At 37.7% G+C, this 22,353-nt stretch overlaps 5 protein-coding genes across 16 annotated transcripts in view; 3 read left to right on the top strand and 2 right to left on the bottom strand.

Moving 5' to 3' along the window:
- The window catches only part of LOC107037895 (synaptotagmin 1), a 32,095-nt gene extending 28,147 nt beyond the window's left edge, over positions 1-3,948 (top strand). For all 5 annotated transcript variants that reach the window (XM_015256707.1, XM_015256708.1, XM_015256704.1 and 2 more), the window contains exon 10: positions 3,496-3,948. The gene's annotated coding sequence lies outside the window, so the exon portion shown is untranslated. The remainder of the gene's footprint in view (positions 1-3,495) is intronic.
- On the bottom strand, positions 3,828-5,911 carry LOC107037896 (ejaculatory bulb-specific protein 3). The gene is made up of 2 exons (XM_015256709.1): positions 5,603-5,911; positions 3,828-4,542 (listed from the first exon to the last, which is right to left on the bottom strand). Exons 1-2 carry the CDS (start codon positions 5,766-5,768, stop codon positions 4,370-4,372), a joined length of 339 nt encoding a protein of 112 aa, XP_015112195.1. The 5' UTR covers positions 5,769-5,911; the 3' UTR covers positions 3,828-4,369.
- A 1,824-nt stretch (positions 5,912-7,735) lies between these two features.
- On the top strand, positions 7,736-15,935 carry LOC107037823 (GON-4-like protein). Of its 3 annotated transcripts, none has more exons than XM_015256586.1 (5): positions 7,736-7,908; positions 8,886-10,118; positions 11,713-11,933; positions 12,079-12,715; positions 13,814-15,935. In XM_015256586.1, exons 2-5 carry the CDS (start codon positions 8,928-8,930, stop codon positions 15,863-15,865), a joined length of 4,101 nt encoding a protein of 1,366 aa, XP_015112072.1. In that variant the 5' UTR covers positions 7,736-7,908; positions 8,886-8,927; the 3' UTR covers positions 15,866-15,935. The 3 variants fall into 3 exon arrangements, with proteins under 3 accessions (XP_015112072.1, XP_015112073.1, XP_015112070.1); XM_015256587.1 differs by having other exon boundaries at positions 8,847-10,118; positions 11,734-11,933; XM_015256584.1 differs by having other exon boundaries at positions 8,847-10,118.
- Positions 15,936-16,389: 454 nt separating this feature from the next.
- Positions 16,390-20,290, top strand: LOC107037889 (protein adenylyltransferase Fic). The gene is made up of 4 exons (XM_015256696.1): positions 16,390-16,738; positions 17,324-17,996; positions 18,698-18,904; positions 19,511-20,290. Exons 1-4 carry the CDS (start codon positions 16,546-16,548, stop codon positions 19,869-19,871), a joined length of 1,434 nt encoding a protein of 477 aa, XP_015112182.1. The 5' UTR covers positions 16,390-16,545; the 3' UTR covers positions 19,872-20,290.
- The window catches only part of LOC107037886 (kinesin-like protein KIF2A), a 56,613-nt gene continuing 51,377 nt past the window's right edge, over positions 17,118-22,353 (bottom strand). For 5 of the 6 annotated variants that reach the window (XM_015256693.2, XM_015256689.2, XM_015256688.2 and 2 more), the window contains one exon: positions 20,271-22,118. In XM_015256693.2, the coding sequence (XP_015112179.1) occupies positions 21,967-22,118 (152 nt within the window). In that variant the 3' untranslated portion in view covers positions 20,271-21,966. Of the gene's footprint in view, positions 17,137-20,270; positions 22,119-22,353 lie in introns of those variants that run through there. The other variant, XM_015256687.1, reaches the window with a different exon arrangement.

The following is a 22,353-nucleotide window of genomic DNA, read 5'->3' as shown; positions in this document are numbered from 1 at the left end:
TAACTGATTCGTCAATGAAGAACTATACAGTGTGCCCCAAAATTGCTCCGTCATATCGTGAGGGTAGCTCGGGGGTATTATTTGGAGACGAAAACTCTAATGAAACTTTCGTCTCCGGCGCTTCGTTAAAGAGTTATTCGTCAACAAAGCAAAAATCCACCGCAAATGACCCTCTGTTTGAAAATTCATATCTCCTCTCTCACTTCGGCTGGAGGAATGAAAATGATGGCAATCGATTGGGCATTTAATGCACAATGATCTGAAAAAAAATTGTTCTGCTATCATCATCCCGGGTGAGAAAACCCGGAATGAATTTCAACGCGGCGTCAGAGCCATTTGGTTCCTAAACGCAATGAAACCCTAAAAATCAGAGTCAACGTAAAAAATTCATGTCTCCACTCTCATTCAATATCAAGAAATGAAATTGATTGGAATCGATTGGACATTCAATGCCATCATCCCTCCGCCTTGAATGGGAAAGGGGGTATGATCTCTCTATCGGGGGATAGCGTTTGACCGGCTGTCCTTTTGCCTTGATAACTTATAAACAAAGCGTCGGAGACAAAAATTTCATTAGACTCTTCATCTCCAGATAACCCCCGAGCTATCTTCACGATATGTCGGACCCGTTGTGGAACACCCTGTACAGAAATGTCATGTAACTTTGTCGTTGTTAAAAATTTCAAGAGTAATTTTCCAACAGTGTATTGAAAAAAGCCACTAAAATCTGCAATCAACGCTCCAATACCTTCAGACTAGACTTAAGCCCCCAGAGTTATCCCAAATAAATGAATAATAAAATTACTCGATTAATTGTCGTTGGCTCATCTTTTTATGAAAAATGATGTACGATTTGTAAGATTGATGGCCCCTCAGTGTGAGCACTGACAAATGCTCACACTCATGGATCAGTATTTCCGATAAACATAGCAATAAAACAATTTTCTGTCGGTATCTAGCAGAATTAAGGAACACAGTTACGTAGATAATTTAATCGCCAGTGTTTATTATTTGGTTCAATCGTTTTGTTGTCAGGACCAAGTATTACTGTAACAATGAATCATCTCGTAACGCTCCATGGGCCATTGTTTTGCACTGATGCATCGATTCACTGAGGGAATACATAAGCAATTAAATATCATTAAACTGTTACGGAGAAATTGAGTGAGGACAGTAAATTCGAGCGAGTTGAACGATTTTCTTTGTGTCTATTCCCCTTATTCCACTCCCCTGCGATTGTATTCTTTCAATCCAATTAATTTGCTTCTCACCGCACGTTTTCTTTAAACATTCGAGACATTACGCAATCAATATTATGATTTAACTGATTTTGAAGCCTCTGTGAGGCACGTCCAGCTGAAAAAAAAACGAGAGTACCTCAGATTGTATAATAAACAAATATTATATAACACTATGATGTGTATATAAAATTATATAATTGTCAGGTACGTGAGGAGATGTATCGAAATGTGAAAGATATTGCAAGAGTGAATTCAATCAATTGAGTGTATCTGCACGCATGTACCTATGACACTAATGTATCTAGAGTGCCTTTGATTATTTCGAAGAATTATTGGTTTCGAAAGGCAACAAATCGTCGCATTCATCGCAATTGCTGTCCTCCTGGTGTCTAGTTGAGGTGGAGTATCTGATTAATAGAGTCGAGGTGAGAATTAGCGCATACAGGGGTGATTATCGCCTCTTAAACGTCATTGTAGGTCTTTGGTTTTATATATCGGTTTTAGTAGGGACATTATCATATTCACAAAATACTGATCAAATCTTAATCATTAGGCACGAGCGGTAACCGTGTGTCGTTGATCGACTGAAAACTTATATTTGGGAGTCATACATTGTGTATAATAGATATTTATCTGTGAAGGAGAGTGAAGAATATTATGGTATAATAGGAAAATGTTATGGTAGGCTGGAACACGTGTAACAATTGTGGATTTATGTTTTTGGTTTTGGGAGATGTTTCTGAATTTACAGATTAAAGATGATACTTTGTTTTGAGAATTTAAATGTGGGGGAGTGATTTTTAAAGGTCTTGAGACCTGAAGTTTGAGACTTGAAAGTCGTAAGTTGAAAGTTTCGAAAGTTGCAATTTAACATGCACGAAAAAATTTGAAAAAATCTAGCAAATTCGTTGGAAAATTTTATTGGATTCTATTGGAATGTTCAATAGAACATATTCAGTAGACAAAGTCAGTAAAATTCGATTTTTCTATATAACTTATTCTCTTCGGGTATTTTCTATAAAATTTCCTCGGCTCAAGTTTTCCAAGTTTTTTTCATTCTATTTTTCTTTTCTTCTCGTCAAGAAAATCGAACAAAAAAAACTTGGAAAATTTAAACCGAAGAAATTCTATAGAAAATATCTCAATAGAATAAATTACACAGAAAAATCAAATTCTATTGACTTTTTCTATAAAATGTTGTCTATTGACCATTTCAATAGAATCTGCCAAAAGCGAATAAATAAAATTCTGTAGAAATTCAATAGAAATCCAATTGTCTAGCGAATTCGCTAGGTTTTTCTATTAAATTTGTTCGTGTGTCCACTTAAGCCCTTCCAAAGTCTCAATTGGAGATCATAAGCCTCAAAATAAAGCTTGTTATTTTGGGTAAAAGAGCTACAACAAAACATGAAAAAGACAGAATTGAAATTTAACCATCTGAATTAAATTCAGAAATATCAAACGAAAACCGAACCCAATTCCAACTAATTTATCTTTTTTGCTGGTTTATATTGATCTCAATGTTTTATTTCCCCAAAATTTATTGAATGTATTGAATTTATTGAATTTATTCAATGTAATATCTCCAGTATTCCTCCACCATCGTAGTGACCGATTACTCGAGTGTACAAAAACATTGCAAATTGTTATTGGAAAATGCAGTGACTAAACGAAATAAAAATCCCATCATTGAGAAAAATATTGAACGAATAGCCTAGTTATTGTTCATCCGGGCACTAATCCAATTCGATCATATTCTAATGCACATTAAAGGATAATTCAACGTAACCACCATTGAGTAATACTAAGATACGTGTGAAGACAGTGCCTTACTGCATTCTCTAATGACAATCAGTAATGTACGTGAAATATGAGAGATTCGATGTTTGAAATTGTGGAAAATTTCGTCGTTAAACCAACATCTTCACGATTTTTCCCTCGAGTTTATCATCACCATCAATCAATTCATTGATTTCAAGAAGGAAGAATAATTGTAATAATCAAAGAAATCCAGAGATCATGTAAATAAGATTGATTGAATGATTGAACCAAGAAAAATTTCAATGTTTGAAAAATCACTCGTTTTGTTTGATCTGCAAATTCGTAATATACGGTGATTTTTTTGCTGAGTACTGATAGTTTTCACCGAAGAATGGAGAAGACGAATACACAGTAGGGATGAATAGTGTTATCTCAACAGTAGCGGTATTGATTGTAAAGAATAAAAAAAAATGATGCAGATGTTTGTCCCCAGCTGCGTTATCCTCGGAACAAACCCCAAGCTGATACTTGCAAGGAGACGATGATTTTTCAGGAAATAATGTCATCACGATCGCAACAATTCTGAAATTCTGAAATTAATCGAAGAATCTGAACAACTGCTTGCGAAAGAGGAGATTCCGATGCACGAATTTGAAGACAACTTGATCTTTTTCTCGGTATGCACTATTTAAATTAAATGAAACGATGGAAGAGAAATAAATTATATGAATTAAGCGGTAAAAATGAGTAAAAATGACCCCACGCCTCCAGCTTGCGAACATAAATAAACTTATATATAAATAAATAAAATGAGAATGTATCACGTAATTGTATCATTCCATTTAATAATTATGATAATAAGAACATTAGTGCGACAATGTACTGTACATCATAGAAGTTATTATTATATCGTAATTATGTAATAAATATTGTTGTTAACATAAAATTATCGTTTTTGTCTTTTATTCTGGAATTTTTTTTACGGAAAATTGCACTTGTCATCATCACATATCAATTGAATAATCAAAACTCATTTCTATTTCCCCTTCTCCCAGCGTCAATCATCGGACGTCGATCGAATCATTACAATTAATACGAGTACGAAAGACTTTTCAAAGGAAAATCCCATCAAGAGATATTTTGTCTGGAAAATTTTCTCGATTTACTATTTAATTTCTTGACTTCCTCATCACATCATTGAGGCAAAAATCAATAATCGGAGGATTCTATTCATTTTTCAAGTTGATGATGCTCTTTTAGTCTTCAAAGGTCAGTAATTCTCGGAATAAATTTGAATAGTTCTATCAGTGTCAAATATGGGAGTCAAATAAAAGAAAAATTGTGATTAGTGTCGAGTGTCAAAATATTTACGGTAGTTCATCGGCAAGTTCCGAGGTTGGGGAGCGGATGTAACGGTTGCGAATTCGCTGGTTTTGCTCGGGGTAGGCGGTCTCCATGAAATCAATCAGACGTCGGATGATCCTCGCTTGAGATCTTGTGCAGCGGCGACAATTGTTGTTCAGGGCTTCGGGTAATACGTCTGAAAAACAGAATAAATAATTTTCAGAAGTTTCAATGCGATTTCAATACAATTTCATTATATCTAAGGGAGAATATGGAGCTAAGTGAAACCCTGTGATGAACTTTAATTCTTGATATCTTTGTTTACAAACGGAGATTTTGGGATTTTGGCGCGATAGGAAACATTCCTCTTTGCCCTACCTTCCTATAGGAATTTTCAAACATGCTTGGAGCCTTGAAGAGAAAAATAGACGCGTTACACTCGGAAAAATCATTTTGACATTTCAAAGGTCTTAAATTGAGACTTGAAAGTCTCAATCTTAGCTTTTGGAAAGTCTTAATTTTTTTTTAAATTTCTTAAAGTGGGCAAATCTACAAGATTTATTTTCACTGTCGGTAATGTTCGATTAACTCGGTCTAAATACTTTCACTTCTTACAATCATTGATTTTAAATATTTAGTTTACTATTCGTAATGAATTTGTGTAGTATTGTAAAATTTTTGGATGTGCGGTTTTCAATAAGGGGATGATTGAATTCGTAAGTGGAACTTTACATTTCATCAACCCTTCGGCGAAGGATTCATGAAATAATTTAAAAAATGCAATTTTGAAAATTATGGGAATTTTTTATAAACAATTTATAAACAATCAATTTCCCATCATAAAAATCATTTGTTCGGAATCGTAACAGATTTAACCAGAAATCGATTTCATACCTGAAAAATTGAGGTTTCCGAAAGTTTAAACAATTTTAATTATTTATTTATAAACAACGAATATTCAAAAAAATCCCAAGTCTGTGCAAAATTAATTTAAATGATGCTGAATATTTATAATTTTTTTTAAAATTGAAACTTTCGAAATTTCAAGTTGAATTTCCGCGCTCAATTTATAATTTTCCAAAGTCTCAATGAAAATCGTTTTAATTTTTTTAATTTCACGTAAATTACAATTCGTTTATTCAAAGAATTCATAGAATTTATTTCGTTCAATCTCTTTTTCCCTTGCATACTCGTTTTTCTCTCTTGGTTTCTGAAGTAAAGAGACTCTTTGATGTATTCACGAAAAAACTACTCACTTTTAATCGAGTTTCCAATGAGATCGCAGGGCCCCTCGTCCAACATACAATTGATTTCAAAATTAACGAATTCTGGATTCTTCAGCAACGCTTCAACGTCCTGAGCCTCGATACCAACCACAAGGGAGAGCATCCCAACGAGGAACAATGCCATGCGAGCCTTCATTTTTCTCCACAAACAGTTTCTAATTCGCCAGCAAAAATCCCGATTGTGCAAAATTATCGTCAGTTATCACTTGAATTCACGGAGACTCGCTGGTCGACTCGTCGATACTGATGTCTTCGAATTTTCACGGGGTCTTTATATAACCAGGAGCTAATCGTCTCGTTATTATCCTCGTCCTTGAGGTAACTACCCCGATGAGTGCTTAGACGACGGATTTAAGAGAAATATAAACATTGGATTAATCGTCCAAGTGTCTACTACAAAATTTCAATTTTATCGAAATTCCTACAGAATTAGGGAACAGACCCAGAGAAAAGAGGCATTTCAATCAAATAAAACTCTTTATTTGAAATTCGTCTGATCATTTCAAGAATAATTTTGTCGGAAATTAAAAATTCATTTATTTATTGACGTGAAAATTTTCTAATTATGACGAATAAATGATTTCTGCGGAGCCCTTTCGTGAATTTCTTATGAATAAATTCATGTTTTATTCAATGGATCAGTTATTTCACATATAAATTCAACTGATCGAATACCAGATGGGTTTTATTAAAACCTAGCGAATTCGCTAGACAATTTTATTGGATTTATTGAACTTTCTGTTAGTTTTTGGCAGATTTTATTTCCTTTTTCTATTGCACATTTTCTATTCAACATTTCAATAGAATCAGTCAAAAACTAATAGAAAGTTCAATAGAAATCCAGCAGAATTTTCCAACGAATTCGCTAGGTTTTTCTATTAAATTTTCTCGCGCGTGTTTATGCTTTATCTATTGGTGAAGAAGTAATGATATGAAAATTGAATAAACAATCACAATAATTACATAATTTCAGTCATTGAGTATATCTCTTAAAAATATTTATTACTCTGAATTTTCAATTTCATCGAAATTCCTACAGAATTATGGAACAGACTCAGAGAAAAAGAGGCATTTCAATAAAATAAAACTCTTTATTTGAAATTAGTCTGTGATTTCAAAAATACTTCTGTCGGAAATTAAAAATTCATTAATTTATTGCTATAAAAATGCGGAATGAATAATTCTTGCATTTCGAATAATTTATTTATTGGGACAAAGTGAACAATTCACGCGGAAAAGTTTCAATGATTGTTATGAATAAATTCACGTCTCACTCAATCGATCATTTATTCCGTAAATAAATTCACCTGATCGCACACCAGACGATTGTCCTCCGCTTTCATTCTAAATATCCCATCATTTATGCTTCACATATCAGTTCAGAACCAATCACATCCAAATTATATAAAAAATTCTAATAATTCCGCAATTTTATTCATTGAACATTCATCGCACATAGGGCGCGTTTCGCAATCGAGGTATTCGCAGTACACGGAGAGAAATTTTCTAGGAAAATTCTAGTACGAGTGCTGGAAAAAATTACAATCCACCGGCTGTGAAAAATTTTAGTGCTCTTAAGGTAAAATTTCTTGGTATTTCTGGTAAAATTTCTGGGGATGTCTGTGAAATTTTCACATAAATACGGAGAAAAATTAACGTTTGCCCCAATAAAAGTTCTAGTGCCGGCACTGGAATTTTTTCGTGGTCGTCACTTTGCGCCTCTTTTCCCGTGCTAGCACTGGAATTTTTCCAATTTTGCTTGACTGCACCTACGGTAGGGCAAGCTACCTAGTAGATGGACACTGCCCTATAGATGGACGAGCTACTTTTGGATAGGAAATTACGCAAAAAAATACTGAAATGTGAATTGTTGCTTTGAATTTTCACCAACTGTTGTGATTCTTAACCCCCGAGTGACGATTTTTTTTCGATCAATTTTTTTTTCAATTGCTAAAAAACAAATGTCCACCTACTGGGCGGTTTTCTTAGGCGTCCATCTACTGGGCAGTTTACCCTAGTTGATTCCGAAACGCAGTCATAAAACCCGCACGCGCCGGGCGCGATTTCCCGCCTAAAATGTCCGCGCAACTGCCGTAGGTCAGTGTCAGTGTCCAAACAATCGTCTCAGTGAAGCAAGTGTTAGTGCATTCAGCATTAAAAACCCGTGAAAAAGCCTCCAATAATCAAAATTTTCATTCTAAATATCTTCAAGACCTGACGATGTTCGTGAAGAGAAGCAGAATATCACTGAGAACCTGAATACAGCCCTTCAGAAGGTATTTACTGTGCATTCCCGGGAATATAACCTCACCAGACATGTCAATATCCCCAAGACATCCACATTTTCACTGATTTCCGCTCCAAAAACTGAGTAATCACCAATCATTATCGATTATAAACACATCTGGGGGCCAAATAGCCTCGATGTCAATCAAAATATAATAAATCTGTTGCTCATTCTTTGGTTGCGATTCATGCAAAAGTGACTGAATGGATTTCAATGGTATTTTTACTATCAGGAGAGGGTGGGGTAAAATGGACACTATACATTTTTTAATTATTCATAACTCAGAAACAAATTTATCAATTGAGCTCAGTGTAGGCTCGTCACAAAGAGCAAGAATTGTTCTTTGGATTGACGGAAAAATTATTAAATTTCATCAACATTTCAACCCCTCATTAACATTTGAAAAAAAGTCAAAAGTGTCCGTTTTACCCCAACCTTCCCTACACGTATGAAAACATCGTATAGAAATTTTCTATACGGATTGCGTATAGAAATTCTATAGGATTTCCGTCTATGATATTCGGATATTTCTGTACGAATATCTTCTATACAAATTATTTCTGTACATAAATTTTTACATAAATTCAATTCTTTTACATAAATTCATTTCCGGGTTTTTTAAACAATTTGAAGAAATTCTCCAGTTTTCGAAGAAAAATGAGAATATTTTTAGTTCTGCAGACAATTACAGAAAATTCTTTGATTTCATAGAGAATTCGCATGAACTCTTAAATTTTCTAAATAACTTACACATTTTCTAGAAAATTCGAAAGAATTATCAGGTGTCTTTAAATATTTTTTTTGTTCCAACTAAGCAATTTAATCTCCCTAGAAGTCAAAAAAATTTGAGAGTTTTCAAAGAAATTGAGAAAATTCCCGGACCTCTCAAGAAACGTCAAAAACACGAGGTATTTCTTTTAATTCCAGAAATTCCCAAAAATTTGGCATTCAATTTTCCTTATTCAGCCCTTGCGAAGCCTCAATCTCAAGCCGCAACTCAATCAAAAAATGGAGGTTGACGATGCCACCAGAGTCCCTGAAGCCCTCTCCACCCCCTCGCCCAGCAGTTCCCCCCGGAAATGCAACCTCTCCTTCTCCTTCAACTTCGACGTCGACGGCATCGACAGCGAGAGCACAACGGACTCCGAGACCCCCGGTCTCCAGATCGACGTCTCCGAGGTAATAAATTACCAGAAGACCCGAAAGCGAAAGTACATAGAGATCGAGGAGACCTCAGCAATCGACGAGATGGAGGAGGAAATCGAGAGACAGTTGGATGCCAAAGCAGCAAAAACCAATTTGACAGCGACAAACGTGAAGAACATCCTCAAGCACGTGATCACGAACGAGCACGTCCTGGCGATGGTGCAGAACAGTGTCCACAATACCGAGGAGGGTGCGATATTCGAGCCCAAGTTGACTCGAGCCAAGGCGAAGGAGCTGGCGATGGCGCAGCCCAACATCCCCTGGCCGATGACGCCAGTGAAGAAGCCAAGGTCTTCCGAGGTTCAGGCTCTGATCAGCGAGGATTTCCACGAGGATTCGTCCGACGAGGAGTACAACCCTGACCACGACCAGCAGAGTGAGGACGAGGGGGATCACCTGACGAACAGCGACGTCGATTCGTCTCCAGCAACTCCAGTCACTCAAGTCGAGAGTCAAATTCCTCCTGATGGATCAACTGGTGATCAATTGCCTCGTGTTGACGTGCACTACGACGAGGAGGGGGTCTTCAAGATCCCCTCGATCCCCCACGTGCCCACCGAGGAGGAGAGCATCGGCCAGAGGACGAGGTCCAAGTTGTCTCTGAGTGAAACACCCCTGGAGCACATCGAACAGGCGTTCATTCCCCCTGACATCACCACTGACATGTACGATTGGGATTATGATATGGATGAGGAGTGGAACAAGTTCTTGACGGAGTTCACTCAGCCGCTGCAGCCCAATGGGGAGGACGACCCCGAGGCTGATCCTGAGTACAATATTCTCGAGGACAGGGAGAGCGAGATGCTGGACAAGGAGGAGATCAGGGATGACAAGGCGGTGAAGGTCTCCAGGAAGGAGCTGAAGGACCTTGTGGCTGAGCTGTTTGAATTTGAGGACATGTTCGCCAAGGGGGAGATTCAGGAGGGACAGGAGGGCGGCAGGAAGAGGAAGAGCTTGGAGGCCTCCGTGGGGTCTGTGCATAATAATTCAACGGTGAGCTTTATTTGTACTTCATTCTAGTTCTTTTCGCATTTTTTTGCTTCTGAGTGGAAGGATTGCACTTGTCGAATCTGAAGTTTTAAATTGTGGCAGGATGACTGATTTTGGCCTCAGGAGTTTGAATTTGGTATTTTTATTTGTGGGTGTGACCGATCGTTTTAAGGCGATCCTGCTTAAATGAATAGGTGAAACGCATTGGGTCAGCTATTTCGGCAAGCTTGAGCTGGACTTGGGAATATTTCAAGCTTGTTAGCATTCAAATTTTTCATCTTTTTTGATCGTAAGGATATTTAAGTACTTTGGCTTTTTTTTCGAATAGTGAAAGGCTATTCTATTTTTGTAGTCGAAAATCAGAGCTTTCATTCGAGCCCCATTTGAAGATCTAAATTGCAAATTCGATATTGAACCGTTAGAGAACATTTTAAAAATCTGAAAAAATTAGAAAGTTTACTTTGAAAATTTTGAGCATTTTTTATAGATAATTTATAAACAATCAATTTTCAACCATAAAAATCATTTGTTCGGAATCGTAACAAATTTATTCATATTCTGAATTTCACCAGAAATCGATTTACCGCCTAAAAAAATTATTTCCGAAAGTTTAAACAATTTCAATTATTTATTTGGAAGCAACGAATGTTTGAAAAAATAATAATTCTGTGCAAAATGTAATTTGAATGACGCTGAAAATTCATGATTTTTTCAAAATAAAAAAAAATTTCAACTTTGGGACAATGGTGACTGCCAACATTGGGGCAGTGTTGAATTCAGTGAATTATTTCAGTAGCGAAGTGGTGAAACGGTTTAAGTCGATTTTGATTATTGACCAGTTTTTAGTGAATATCTCGGAATCTAAGGGAAATAGCTAAATTTTTGTTAAGACCTTTTTTGTAGCACTCAATTTGCTGTAGAAAAAAGGTTATTACAAAAATGTCATTATCTCCTTTAGATTCGGAGATATTCTTCAAAAACTCAACTAAGAGATGAGTCGACTTAAACCGTTTTACCACTTCGCTATTGATTTAATTCAATTTAAAATTCGCAAATCGCTAATTTATTATCAAAAATATGTTTACTATGTTGTGACAAAAGCAGTTTCCCACTTGTTTTTATTTTTCTTCATGATCGACACCTGAAGAAACGATGGATTTTATCGAAATAAAACTTTTGACTAGAATTTTTTTCATTTCCCCAACTTGTTGGAAATTGATAAACTTATATGTGGACGTCCGCATGAAAAGGGACCACTTTGTCGATTCTATTTTCCGAGATATTCACGTTTTTCTCTTGCCATCTCCCATTTAAACCCATGTTAAATTATTTTTTCGATCGTCTATAGCGTCGTCACTCTTTATGCTATCAAGTTCATTTTTGGCTCGAAATTTGCAGAATCAGATCAAGATTATCGGCATATAGATAACTCCAATAGTGCCAAAGTGGTCCCTTTTCATGCGGACGTCCACATATATTTATTTCAATGACAATGTTTCAATTGTAAAGAATAAATAATTTACCCCTTCACTCAAATAAACCATTCATCTGACCGTTAAATGGAATCTAAACAAAATATAATTGTGTTGTTTCATAGGATAATGGTCTGACTTTTCAGGATAATCCAATGGTGAATCTTCTACCAGCACTAGCAGAGCCAGAGTTACCAAAGATCGTGAGCTTCGAGCACAGTAATCTCATAGCCATTCAGTTCCAGCAGCACGTACAATTGATGGTACAACACTTTGTGATGACTTATCAACATCCAGAGCTCCATTCACAGTCAATAACGTGCAAGGATAACTTAAATAGTATAAAGTATGTGCCTCAATACACCATTGAACACTTCCCCTCCCTCAGATTTAAAGACATTCACAAAAACTTAACAAAATTAAATCGACTGATTTCAATTTTTTAATTTCATTTCAATTCATTCATGAATAAACATTGTTTCGATCAACAGTTTTCTTCGCACTGGAGATCATTCAGCATTCAATGTCTTGAATCTCCCTGATGCTCTAGTCCTGGCCAACGATTGGGAGGAGAAATTCAAGGATGAGAAATTTCGAGCTGAATACAGTGACATGCAGGCGAATGAAATTAAAGTGGCTCACATGAAAGCGTCGAAAAAGCTGGGTTACACTCCGAAATTTCATCCCGAGATGATTAAACTGTTCATGGAGAGTCGAGCGCTCATGTACCCAGAGTTATTACCTCATGTGCCTATGAAGAATCCCCTGAGAAAGGGTATCAAGGCTCCATATTCAAGATCAGAGGAGTACCTGCTAGCCCTGGGGTTGGAGCAGTTCATTCCCTTTCACGAAGGACGAGAACGTAAATTCTCGTTCAAGAAGATGATCCTCATGGATGCAGCAAAGTCTATCTCTGAGTTTTTGATGCCTGCTAGGAGCCCCAAGGCTTTGTATGGGCATGTGGAGCTTCTGCGAGCTGCTGCTGACGACAATCCGGTCGGTTATTATTTTAAGAATGGGTATGTCCCAAGTAGGATTCATTGCATTGCGTTGGATAATACTGCGAGGGCACCGAAGGAACAACCCAAGGCTTCACTGCCTGTTGTGTGGCAGGAGATTTCTAGTGAGGTAAGTTGATCATTTTATGTAAATTAATGATTCATATTTTTCTTAAAGTTCTTTGGAGTTTTTTTATTTTTATTATATTTAACAACAAAATTTAATTTGATGATAAATTATGATTTTTTCAAACTTTATTTTAAGCTTGAGATTGAATGAGTCATCCTATGAGTGATTCTAGAGGAAAATATCAGAATTCATTTTTTGTTAGTTATAAAGAAAAATTAATAATTTGCTGAAAATTAAATTAATTTATCACTTTATATTTTTTGAAAGGTTTTCTGAAATTGCTTTACTAAAATCATTTGTTCATGAGATGAACCTCAGGAGTAAAGAATGTATTGATTGAAAATTTTATTAGAATTCTTGAACTTTTACTACAAAGTGGAATTTAGTGATAAATTATCATTCTTTTATTCATTTCTTCATTTCAAGCTTTAAATGAAATGAGAGCCATCCAAATCGTATTTGACAAGTTTTTATGTCAACAATGCATCATTCTAGAGGAAAATACCATTTCTCTTAGCTGTAAAGAAAAATTCATAATTTTCTAAAATTAATAATTAATATTTTTCTCAAAGCTCTTGTGAATTTCTTCAAACTAAAATCATTTGTTCCCAAGAAGACTCCCCAATTACGAACAATATTATTGCACTTTTCATAATAATTCCTGAGTTCTTACTCTTCCTCCAATATCTCCAATAGTTCATCATTAAAAAAATGCAATGTAACCATATTTTTTCTATTTTTAAACTCTTTTTCAAGCTGCAAATCAAATGAGATTCATTCAAATCGTCTCTTTAGTTCAAAATAAAAACCTTCAACATTCGTTTTCCCCAATAGACACCTCTCTGCAGCCATAATACGGTCATCCAAATAATTCCAACAACTCAAATACGAAAATTCTAATGAATAAAAATCTCTTTTCATCCAAAATTGCCGACGTTTCCAATATGCATTCTTCCTCCGGGCAGTTTATTCCATCTGTATCTTTACAAAAAGAAAAGAAAAAAGAAACCAGAACAGACCGATTAACATTAATATTGCAAAAATAATTTCCCCATCCACTACGTTCCCCGCTAACTGAAGCTGTCTCTTCCATTCCAGGAGAATTTAGCCGCCTCCACCACGACGTGTTCAACCCCCCTCATCCGTTCTCTCTCCGAGTCCACCGACAACATAGTAATCGACGCGAGTTTCCTCTCCCCCCTAATAAACATGCTCCCCAACATGCCGAACCTGGACCAGACCCCCCCAAAGAGGAACTCCAACCCCCTCGAGGAGGACTCCGCCCCCCAGGAGCACCCCCTGCAGCCCCCACAGCTGCGTCAGACAACCCCTCGCCTGGCAAAAATCCGAAGTGCCCAAAACATGAAGCTAATGACCCAGGTATCAGGCCCCAAGAGTTCCCCCAGCCCCTCCCCAAAATCCCGCTCCAAAGACGAGTCCCCAAAGACCCCCGAAGTCTCCGAGTCATCGCGAGGTGACAACGAGGACGAGATTGCCGAGCTGATGCTGGCCAGCACAACAATTCGAAAGGACTCCGTGAACCGAAAGAAGGCGAAAGAAGCCAGAGAACTCGAGAACATAAAAAGACTGATGGAGGCTGAGACTGACCTGGGGCACGAGGAGCGCGTCACCAAGTTCGCAGCCTCGTGCATTCAGAAGGTCCACGTTACCCTGGAGGCGTCCAACCCAGAGCTCCTGAGGACAATAGTAAAACTCTTCACAGACTACAGCGAGAAAATAGAAGGGGCTAAGCAGAGGCCTCAAGACCTCCAGGACAAAGTGGCTGTGGACTTCTACAGAGGAGTCTGCAACGCCCTGAAGGACTACCCAGAGCTCGCCTCGGACTTCGTGTCGTTCCTGAAGCCCCACCAGGCGGTTATAGTGGACCAGTTCAAGGAGCACACAATGTCCAAGAAGATGGCTGAGTTCATGAACGTAGCGCAGGTTTATTTTGCCAAGCAGCCGGCCAGGATGACTCGTTTGATGCAGGCAATCACTCAACTGGCTGCCGAGCCATCTCCCAGCCTGGAGGGGGTGCACGCTGTCATGGATCCTGTGTTGAAGGGCCACTCCCTCCCCATGGACATGTTCCTGCAGTGCATCCCCAGTGGCAGGCCCCCTGAGAGCCTCTTTCTGCCGCATCTCTTCGAGAATCTCACGTGTCCGGTGGGGCCTTACGACAAGAATAAAGTTTACAGTGAGGACTCTCCGGAGCTGTACGAGAATGTCGAATTGTCAACTCCACCGAGTCAGGACGATTATGGTGGGGAGAACTGCAGGTGCATTTGCCATGAGAATAATAATTCTCCATCGAAGACGAACAGCTCTGAGCACTGCATCTCGTGTGGGGTGAGGTACCTCAATGGGAGGATTTATCTGCAGACTTCGGAGGGGCTGAGACCGGCAAAGGTGACTTTCCCAGGGGATGAGGAGGAGAAGCTGGAGAATATCGCGAGGGTTTCGCTGAAGACTAGTGAGAGGTGCTCGCCTGCGGGCTCCACTGGGAGGCGGAGGAAGTCGTCGAAGAATGAAGCTGGGCCTGATGAGGTGTCCCAGAAGTTTTCTCTGAAGGGTTCGCCGGTCAAAGAGGGCGAGGAGGGGAAGACGAGGCGTGGGGGGAAGTCCCCTCCGAAGTATGTGGATCAGAGGAGGATGTCGAAGTCCTCGGACACTGGGGGTAGCTCGGTGTTGGGGCAGTCCAGTGATAGTTCTCCGATCAAGAGCAAGAGGGAGAAGAGGGCTGAGAGGAGAGAAGCCAAGTCTGATTCGAAAAATTGTAATTTGGAGTTTAATAAGGGTGTTGAGGGGCGGTTTGGGAGCTCGAATGATCAGGATGAGACGACCAGCAAGGTTGAGGCTACGGAGGTGAGTGAGGAGTCCAGTAAGGTTGATAATAGTGAGGACGAGGTAAATGTGAGTGAGCAGATGGAGGTGGAGAATAGTAAGTCTGACAGCGACGTAACGGTTGAGCCGGAGGATGTTGATAGACCGTGGTCCAGGCACGAGGATGCTGTGCTCCTGCAGCATGTGCAGAGGGATTATTCGGAGAGGACTTTTGAGGTGGTCAGTGAGGTTCTCGAGGGAAGGACGGTGCAACAAGTGAAGAGACGATGTGAAATTTTACTTTCTTTGTTGGAGAAGATAGTTTAGTTGGGGGTTCACAAATTGTATGTAATTGAGTTTATTGGAATTGATTAAATTAATGAATAAGAGTTAATTATATTCATCACTGACTGATTTATTGCTCGTTATTTTGTTATTCATTATCAGTTATTCATTCTTGATGATAATTCTGATTAGATAATGAAGAAACTGAATGAAATTTACGAATTATTGATAATTATAATAATTATAAAATTAAATAACAATAATAATAATATTATATTATTATAATTATAATAATATAATATTATTATTATTATTGTAATTTAATTTTATAATTATAATAATTATAATAATTAATTTTGGTTAATGTTGCCGAAAATCGGTCAAATTTATTATTCATTTATTTATTTTTTCCATAAACTTTTCATCATTTTTTACATTTATTCATCATTTATTTTTGAAAAATCCTTTTCAAACTGGAAAATTTGAAGTAGTTAACGATTTTATCGTTCTGCGCTGTTGTCCCTTGCGTGGGTGACCAATGGGTAATGCACACGTGACACCCCATGCATCACTTGACAGCTGACCATCCAACGGGGCCAAATGTGAGGTTGTGGATTGCCACAAACGTTCCATCATCGAGAAATCTCGTGTTCTAAACTGATCACAATAATGCAAAGAGTAACCACTCACGACAACAGTTCCGAGAGACGTGTTTGGTTAAAATGTCACCAAGCAGTGCTTCCGAGTGCTACACATTATATAAGAGAACGTATATGAAGAATGAGGACGCTCCACAGACTGCTCCAGCGCTATCGAAATTTGGTGTTCTTGGGGTCTTCGTGTCGGGGGTCGTTGTAGCTGTCATTGCCACTGCACTATCTGCGTATTTACAGTACAACAAGGATGATTTTCCAGGTAATTGTCAGGGGGGAAAGTAATTCTTCCTATTTTTCATTCTTTTGTTTACGAATGGAAACTTTGTAGTCAGTCAAATTTAAGTGTCAACTTTTTGTGTTAATTTTGTGAGTAAATATGTGTAAAATCAATTAGGAGAGGCTGGGGTAAAACGGACACTTTTGACTTTTTCTAAAATATTAATAAGGGGTTGAAATGTTGATAAAATTTAATATTTTTTTTTCTCAATACAAAGAACAATTCTTTTCCTTTGTGACGAGCCTAAACTGAGCTTAATTGGTCAATTTGTTTCTGAGTTATGAATAATAATAGTAAAGTTTAAAGTGTCCGTTTTACCCTACCCTCCCCTAATATTCTCTTCATCCATTTCCCATTTTTTTCGTTTGTGTTAATTCAACCAAGCGGAGTTTAATTGTATCGGGAGTTGCGGGTGCGTGTCATCTTCTGGCTGATCCAAATCTCCAGTCGATTTCGGCTACTTTCCACCCATTAGTCACTCAAATTAGTCTCAATCAACCATTATTACCTCAATTATAGCGTTGACGTTAGTTATCATACGCTCATTAATATATATTCCCGATCAAGCTGAAGAGCCAAGAAGGGCATTCGCCCCCCTGCCCTCCCAGAGCTTCCTCAACATCAACGAAGACAGTACGATCGGTCTGCCCCTGGAGCCAGCTGGGCTCCAGCCCTTCGAGGTAGTTGAGGACACAGCATGCATATCAGAAGCGATAACATCCCTCCAATTAGCCCTGGAGATGAAGCTCTCGGGAAAGAAAAAGAAAGCCATAAAATTATTCCAACACGCAGTGGCACTGGCCCCCCAGCATCCAGACGTTCTAAATCACTACGGGGAATTCCTGGAGCACACTCAGAACGACGTCATCAGGGCCAACGAATTCTACGTGCGTGCCCTCACGTACGAGCCCAATCACGAAAGTGCGATGATGAACAGGGAGAGGACAGCCAGAGTAGTCGAGGAGTTGGACAAACGCATGCTCAGGAGGATCGACGAGAAGAGGGATGCACTCTCCGCTATTCCCGATCAAAATGCTGCTCTGATAAGGGCTAAGAAAGAGGCGTATTTCCAGCATATTTATCACACTGTTGGGATTGAGGGGAACACCATGAATCTAGCGCAGACCAGGGCTATTGTGGAGACGAGAACTGCAGTTGCTGGGAAGAGCATCGATGAACACAATGAGATTCTTGGGCTGGATGCTGCTATGAAGTATATTAACGCCACTTTGGTCAACAGGTATGCAAATAGGGGGACTAAATAATTTACGGAAGAAGGATCATGGGAAATGTGGAGAACACAATTCAGTAGCAAAGTGGTAAAACGATTTTGATGAGGGTCATTTGATTTGAGGCTTAAAAAGGAGTTTAAGGCCCGGGTGGATTATCTTTTGAACGTTTTCTAGATTGTTTTTCCATCTTCACAATGTAAAATGTGGACGTCCGCATGAAAAGGGACCACTTTGTCGATATGGAGTTATGCATACTCTGATAATATTTAAAACGCTCTTTGAAAATGTTCAGCTTTTTTCAAGGTTTTTTTGATTCTACAATCATAATTTTTGGAGACTCCACGGCTGCGTGAAACTGAATATCAATTGGAGATCATTTCAGAGCATCAAAATAAAAAAAGAACGAAGATCACGTTCGAAAGATAATCCGACCGAGCCTTGAGTCAATTTTGATTATTGGTCAGTTTTCAATGAATATCTCGGAATCTAAGGGAGATAGGAAAATTTTTATAATGAACTTTTTGTAGAGCCGATTGAGAGCTACAACAAATGTAATGACGATAATTTCGCTATCTCACTTAGATTCGGAAATACTCCTTAAAAACTCGACTGGGAGATAAGTAGACTTAAACCGTTTTCCCACTTCGCTACTGAATTTATTGAATTCAATAAATTGATCACCTTATTTTTTATTTAACGTTTTTTGTAGGATTGGATCGATATCTCTGAAGGATATAATGGAGATTCATCTTAGAGTGCTGGGGCACGTGGATCCAATCCAGGGTGGTCATTTTCGGAGAACACAAGTCTATGTTGGTGGACATATTCCTCCAGGCCCGGGGGATATTCATTACCTCATGCAGGAATTTGCGTCTTGGTTGAATAGTGAGAGAGCTATACGAATGCATCCGGTGAGGTATGTGTTACTTCATCAATTATTTTTCACGTGAAGTGCAGCCCATCAGGGCCCACGTTTAAAAAACTTCATTAAAAGAAATTGGTAATTGAAAGAACTTGAAGATAAAAACGTGAACAACTTGAACTTCGCTTTATTCAATTGTTTTATTGAATAAAAAACAAAAATAGAGCATTAATAACACTAAGAGCGTTCATACAGTTCATTTAACCAGGTTTTTTGGACCAAGTTTTTTTGAGGGTCTCTCGCGCCACCGTAATCATATGGAATATATCAAAATTCTATTCTATTTATTCACAAAGTGTTTAGCATTGAACTGATGGGTATAGACCTGGATAAATTCAATAAAACACGTAAAGTTGAGGGAAATTGTTTAATTTATTAAACTGTAGTGCTCCTCTAGGCCCAACCCGAATATAAACATCCCAAAAAGCGTACATACAGGGAAATGAAACGTGATATCAAATTATGTCCCTTTGATTGTTTATTTTTACTTTTACTATTTTCAAAAATAAATGAAAGAATAAAAAATACAACGAACCACTAAATTAATTACGCGAATTTACTTCTCTAGTAAATATAAATAATCGTCTTTTGTTCAATTAGATATGCTGCATTGGCTCACTACAAACTAGTGCACATCCACCCCTTCTCAGACGGCAACGGAAGAACATCGAGACTGCTTATGAACACTATTTTAATGCAAGCTGGATACCCACCTGTGATAATCCACAAGCAGCATCGCCACAAGTACTACGAGTACCTCCAGATAGCGAATACTGGAGACGTGAGGCCATTCGTTCGATTCATCGCCGAATGTACTGAGCAGACACTAGACCTATTCCTGTGGGCAACAACTGAATTCTCCAAAGAAGTACCCGCTCTCAGCCAGGAGTCCCTCATGAGGAATCGCCACAGGACGATTGTACTCGATCCTGAGGGCAGTGGCGACTTTATTAACGATTAAGAACGTAGAACTCTCTAGGTCTCATTCACTCGCATTTCTCATAACCCGAGAATTAATCCGATAATATGTGATAGTAGAGCTTTCCCTCAGGAACATTGATAATCGACGCAGACAAGTTCTCAGATAAAATTAGCCAATTTGTATATACAATTAATTTAATTCGTTCACGTTAACCTGGAAATTGACATTTTCCTCTATATTTTGTAATTATTTTTCTTCGGAAATTTTGCAGAATATTTACATTAATCTATTGATAACGTCGAGAGCTCGATGTGGAATGCATTTACTTGCTGGTCGAGTTATTTATTCCTTTCTCGTTAATAAATTATTCATACTTTTGAGGAAATACAATCTGCTGTTGAAGATCATCATTTACCTTGGAATAGTACAACAATAAAATTTTGTTTTAGTAATGACAATTTATTCAAGTAGATTTTCATCATCTCCAATAGAATTTTCGTGATATGGTCTCTGTACACTGGGCATGCCACAACTTAAAGCGAGTAATCGATGTCCAATCCTCGTTTAACATTTTTCATCATCTCTCAAAGGCCACTAATATCAATCGTCCACACCTCGAATGCGAATATTGAGGAATCTAAGAATAAATACATTACCAAAAGAGTGGACATTCTTCGAAAGCTTCATATTTTCTCAGTTACATGCTTGGATTACGAAAAAAATAGTAAATGAAATCAAATGACAATTTTACGTGAATTTAATAAAAAGTATTACTGACTAAACAGAATAAAATATTTAAAAAAAATACTCGAGACGATTCATATTCACTCCACAGTAAAATTTAAATTCAATCATCTTACCATCTAAACTGTTATCATTCTGGATTCAGTCGTTATTTGGTTTTTAAATTTTTATTATTACGTTATAGGACTTGAGAAGCTATTATGCTTTATTCACTGGGGGATCCGCCAGGGCGAATCGATAATCGTAGAAAAAAAAACAAAAGTTTGATAAACAATGCGATTGATGGGTGATGAGTTAATGGAAAAAGCAAAATAATAATTAAGAATTTATAATAAATAATCGCCACGTCGGGTCCCTCAGGGATTAAAAATTTCATGAATTATCCTGACACGACTATTCATTTCTTTTATTTCTATCTATTTTTCATGAGAAATACCACTGGGCATCGAACAAACTCACAATCATTGATCCCACGCATTCTATCACTGTTCAATGACACTTCGACCATTCAATGTTCTTCCAATTTTCCCACCTGTTGCATGATAATAACTTGAATTTTTTGAATTTCCTCTCACATATTTTAATCAACGCTCTCCATACTCATCAAACGTCCTGCGTCTTATCTAAACATAATCGTACATCTCCAAGCTTTCATTAATACAAATGTTCTCCTCTCCCCTTTGAATTTCACTCTTCAAATAAATTACAGCCAGTGCTCAATGGACATTTAAAAATCTCCCTCTGAATACAGAATAAAGAATTGATGATTTGACGTGATGCCATCAGAATGAAAGAGCTCGCTACACTTGGTCAGGCCATTTTTAAATTTCCTCGATTTAACATTGAAAATATACCGGAGACACTTGTAAATCCGGTTAGTAAAATTCTCACAAATGATTTAAGCATTTTACATCGCTAAATTAATGAATTCAGCTAATCAACGTATTCACCGAACGCAGGGACTTATCATTAAAAGAGTATTTTTGAAAAATTCTGGGTTATCAGGCAAAGATCGAAAATATTGGCAATTACCTGAATGTTCATTAAGATTCTCAATACTTTTGTTGTCATGGATATTTATCATAAAGAGAAAAAAATCATTGAGAAATGAAAATAATTTTTAGAGCACTGGAGATTGAATCCAATAAATTGGTCATGTCCGATCGATAATTCTCGATCGTAATGATCGAAATGGATGATTTATTCAGTTAAACTCGTTCTCTATGTACCACAATAAATTTTCTCACGTTCGTTAAAAATGATGATTTAGGAAAATCCCCCCTCGATATGCAAGCAGGAAAAATTCACATGACAGTGGTAAAATCGATTAATTTTCTCTTCATCTATTTCCCATTTTTTTCTCGTTTGTGTTAATTCAACCAAGCGGAGTTTAATTGTATCGGGAGTTGCGGGTGCGTGTCATCTTCTGGCTGATCTGCTCCTCTTGGAGCAGTTGACTACGAAATTGACTGACTTGATCCAACGCTGCGTTGAGAGTGTCACGCTGCTGCAGCAACAATTCTTCCCATTTTTTCGCGTACGCTGAAACACAGAATATTTGAATCCCGGAAAGCTGAGACCCGTTAATACGACAGTTTAACTTTCTTTCAAAGCAAATGTGAGGATTAATTATCATTAAATTGTGATGTCAATCCCTTTGGCGATGAAAACGTTATGAGGGGTAATGAAAAGCGAATTTGACGATCACTTTACGATCAAAAACACCCAGTTGTGGGTTAAAATAATCTCATATCCATAAATATTAGTCTTGGCATTC

Source organism: Diachasma alloeum, unplaced genomic scaffold (assembly GCF_001412515.2).
Source record: "Diachasma alloeum isolate Michigan unplaced genomic scaffold, Dall2.0 Dall_scaffold_00271, whole genome shotgun sequence".
Classification (NCBI taxonomy): Eukaryota; Metazoa; Arthropoda; class Insecta; order Hymenoptera; family Braconidae; genus Diachasma; species Diachasma alloeum.
The sequence above is the reverse complement of the archived record's forward strand: the minus strand, read 5'-3'. Positions and strand labels throughout refer to the sequence as shown.

Excerpts from the sequence above, each read along its gene's own strand:
- LOC107037896 (XM_015256709.1), bottom strand. The coding sequence starts at position 5,768 with ATGAAGGCTCGCATGGCATTGTTCCTCGTTGGGATGCTCTCCCTTGTG. Across the intron at positions 4,543-5,602 it reads CATTGGAAACTCGATTAAAA|ACGTATTACCCGAAGCCCTG; the intron begins GTGAGTAGTTTT and ends TCTGTTTTTCAG.
- LOC107037823 (XM_015256586.1), top strand. The coding sequence starts at position 8,928 with ATGGAGGTTGACGATGCCACCAGAGTCCCTGAAGCCCTCTCCACCCCC. Across the intron at positions 11,934-12,078 it reads GATAACTTAAATAGTATAAA|TTTTCTTCGCACTGGAGATC; the intron begins GTATGTGCCTCA and ends TTCGATCAACAG. Across the intron at positions 12,716-13,813 it reads GGCAGGAGATTTCTAGTGAG|GAGAATTTAGCCGCCTCCAC; the intron begins GTAAGTTGATCA and ends CTTCCATTCCAG.
- LOC107037889 (XM_015256696.1), top strand. The coding sequence starts at position 16,546 with ATGTCACCAAGCAGTGCTTCCGAGTGCTACACATTATATAAGAGAACG. Across the intron at positions 17,997-18,697 it reads AACGCCACTTTGGTCAACAG|GATTGGATCGATATCTCTGA; the intron begins GTATGCAAATAG and ends CGTTTTTTGTAG. Across the intron at positions 18,905-19,510 it reads ATACGAATGCATCCGGTGAG|ATATGCTGCATTGGCTCACT; the intron begins GTATGTGTTACT and ends TTGTTCAATTAG.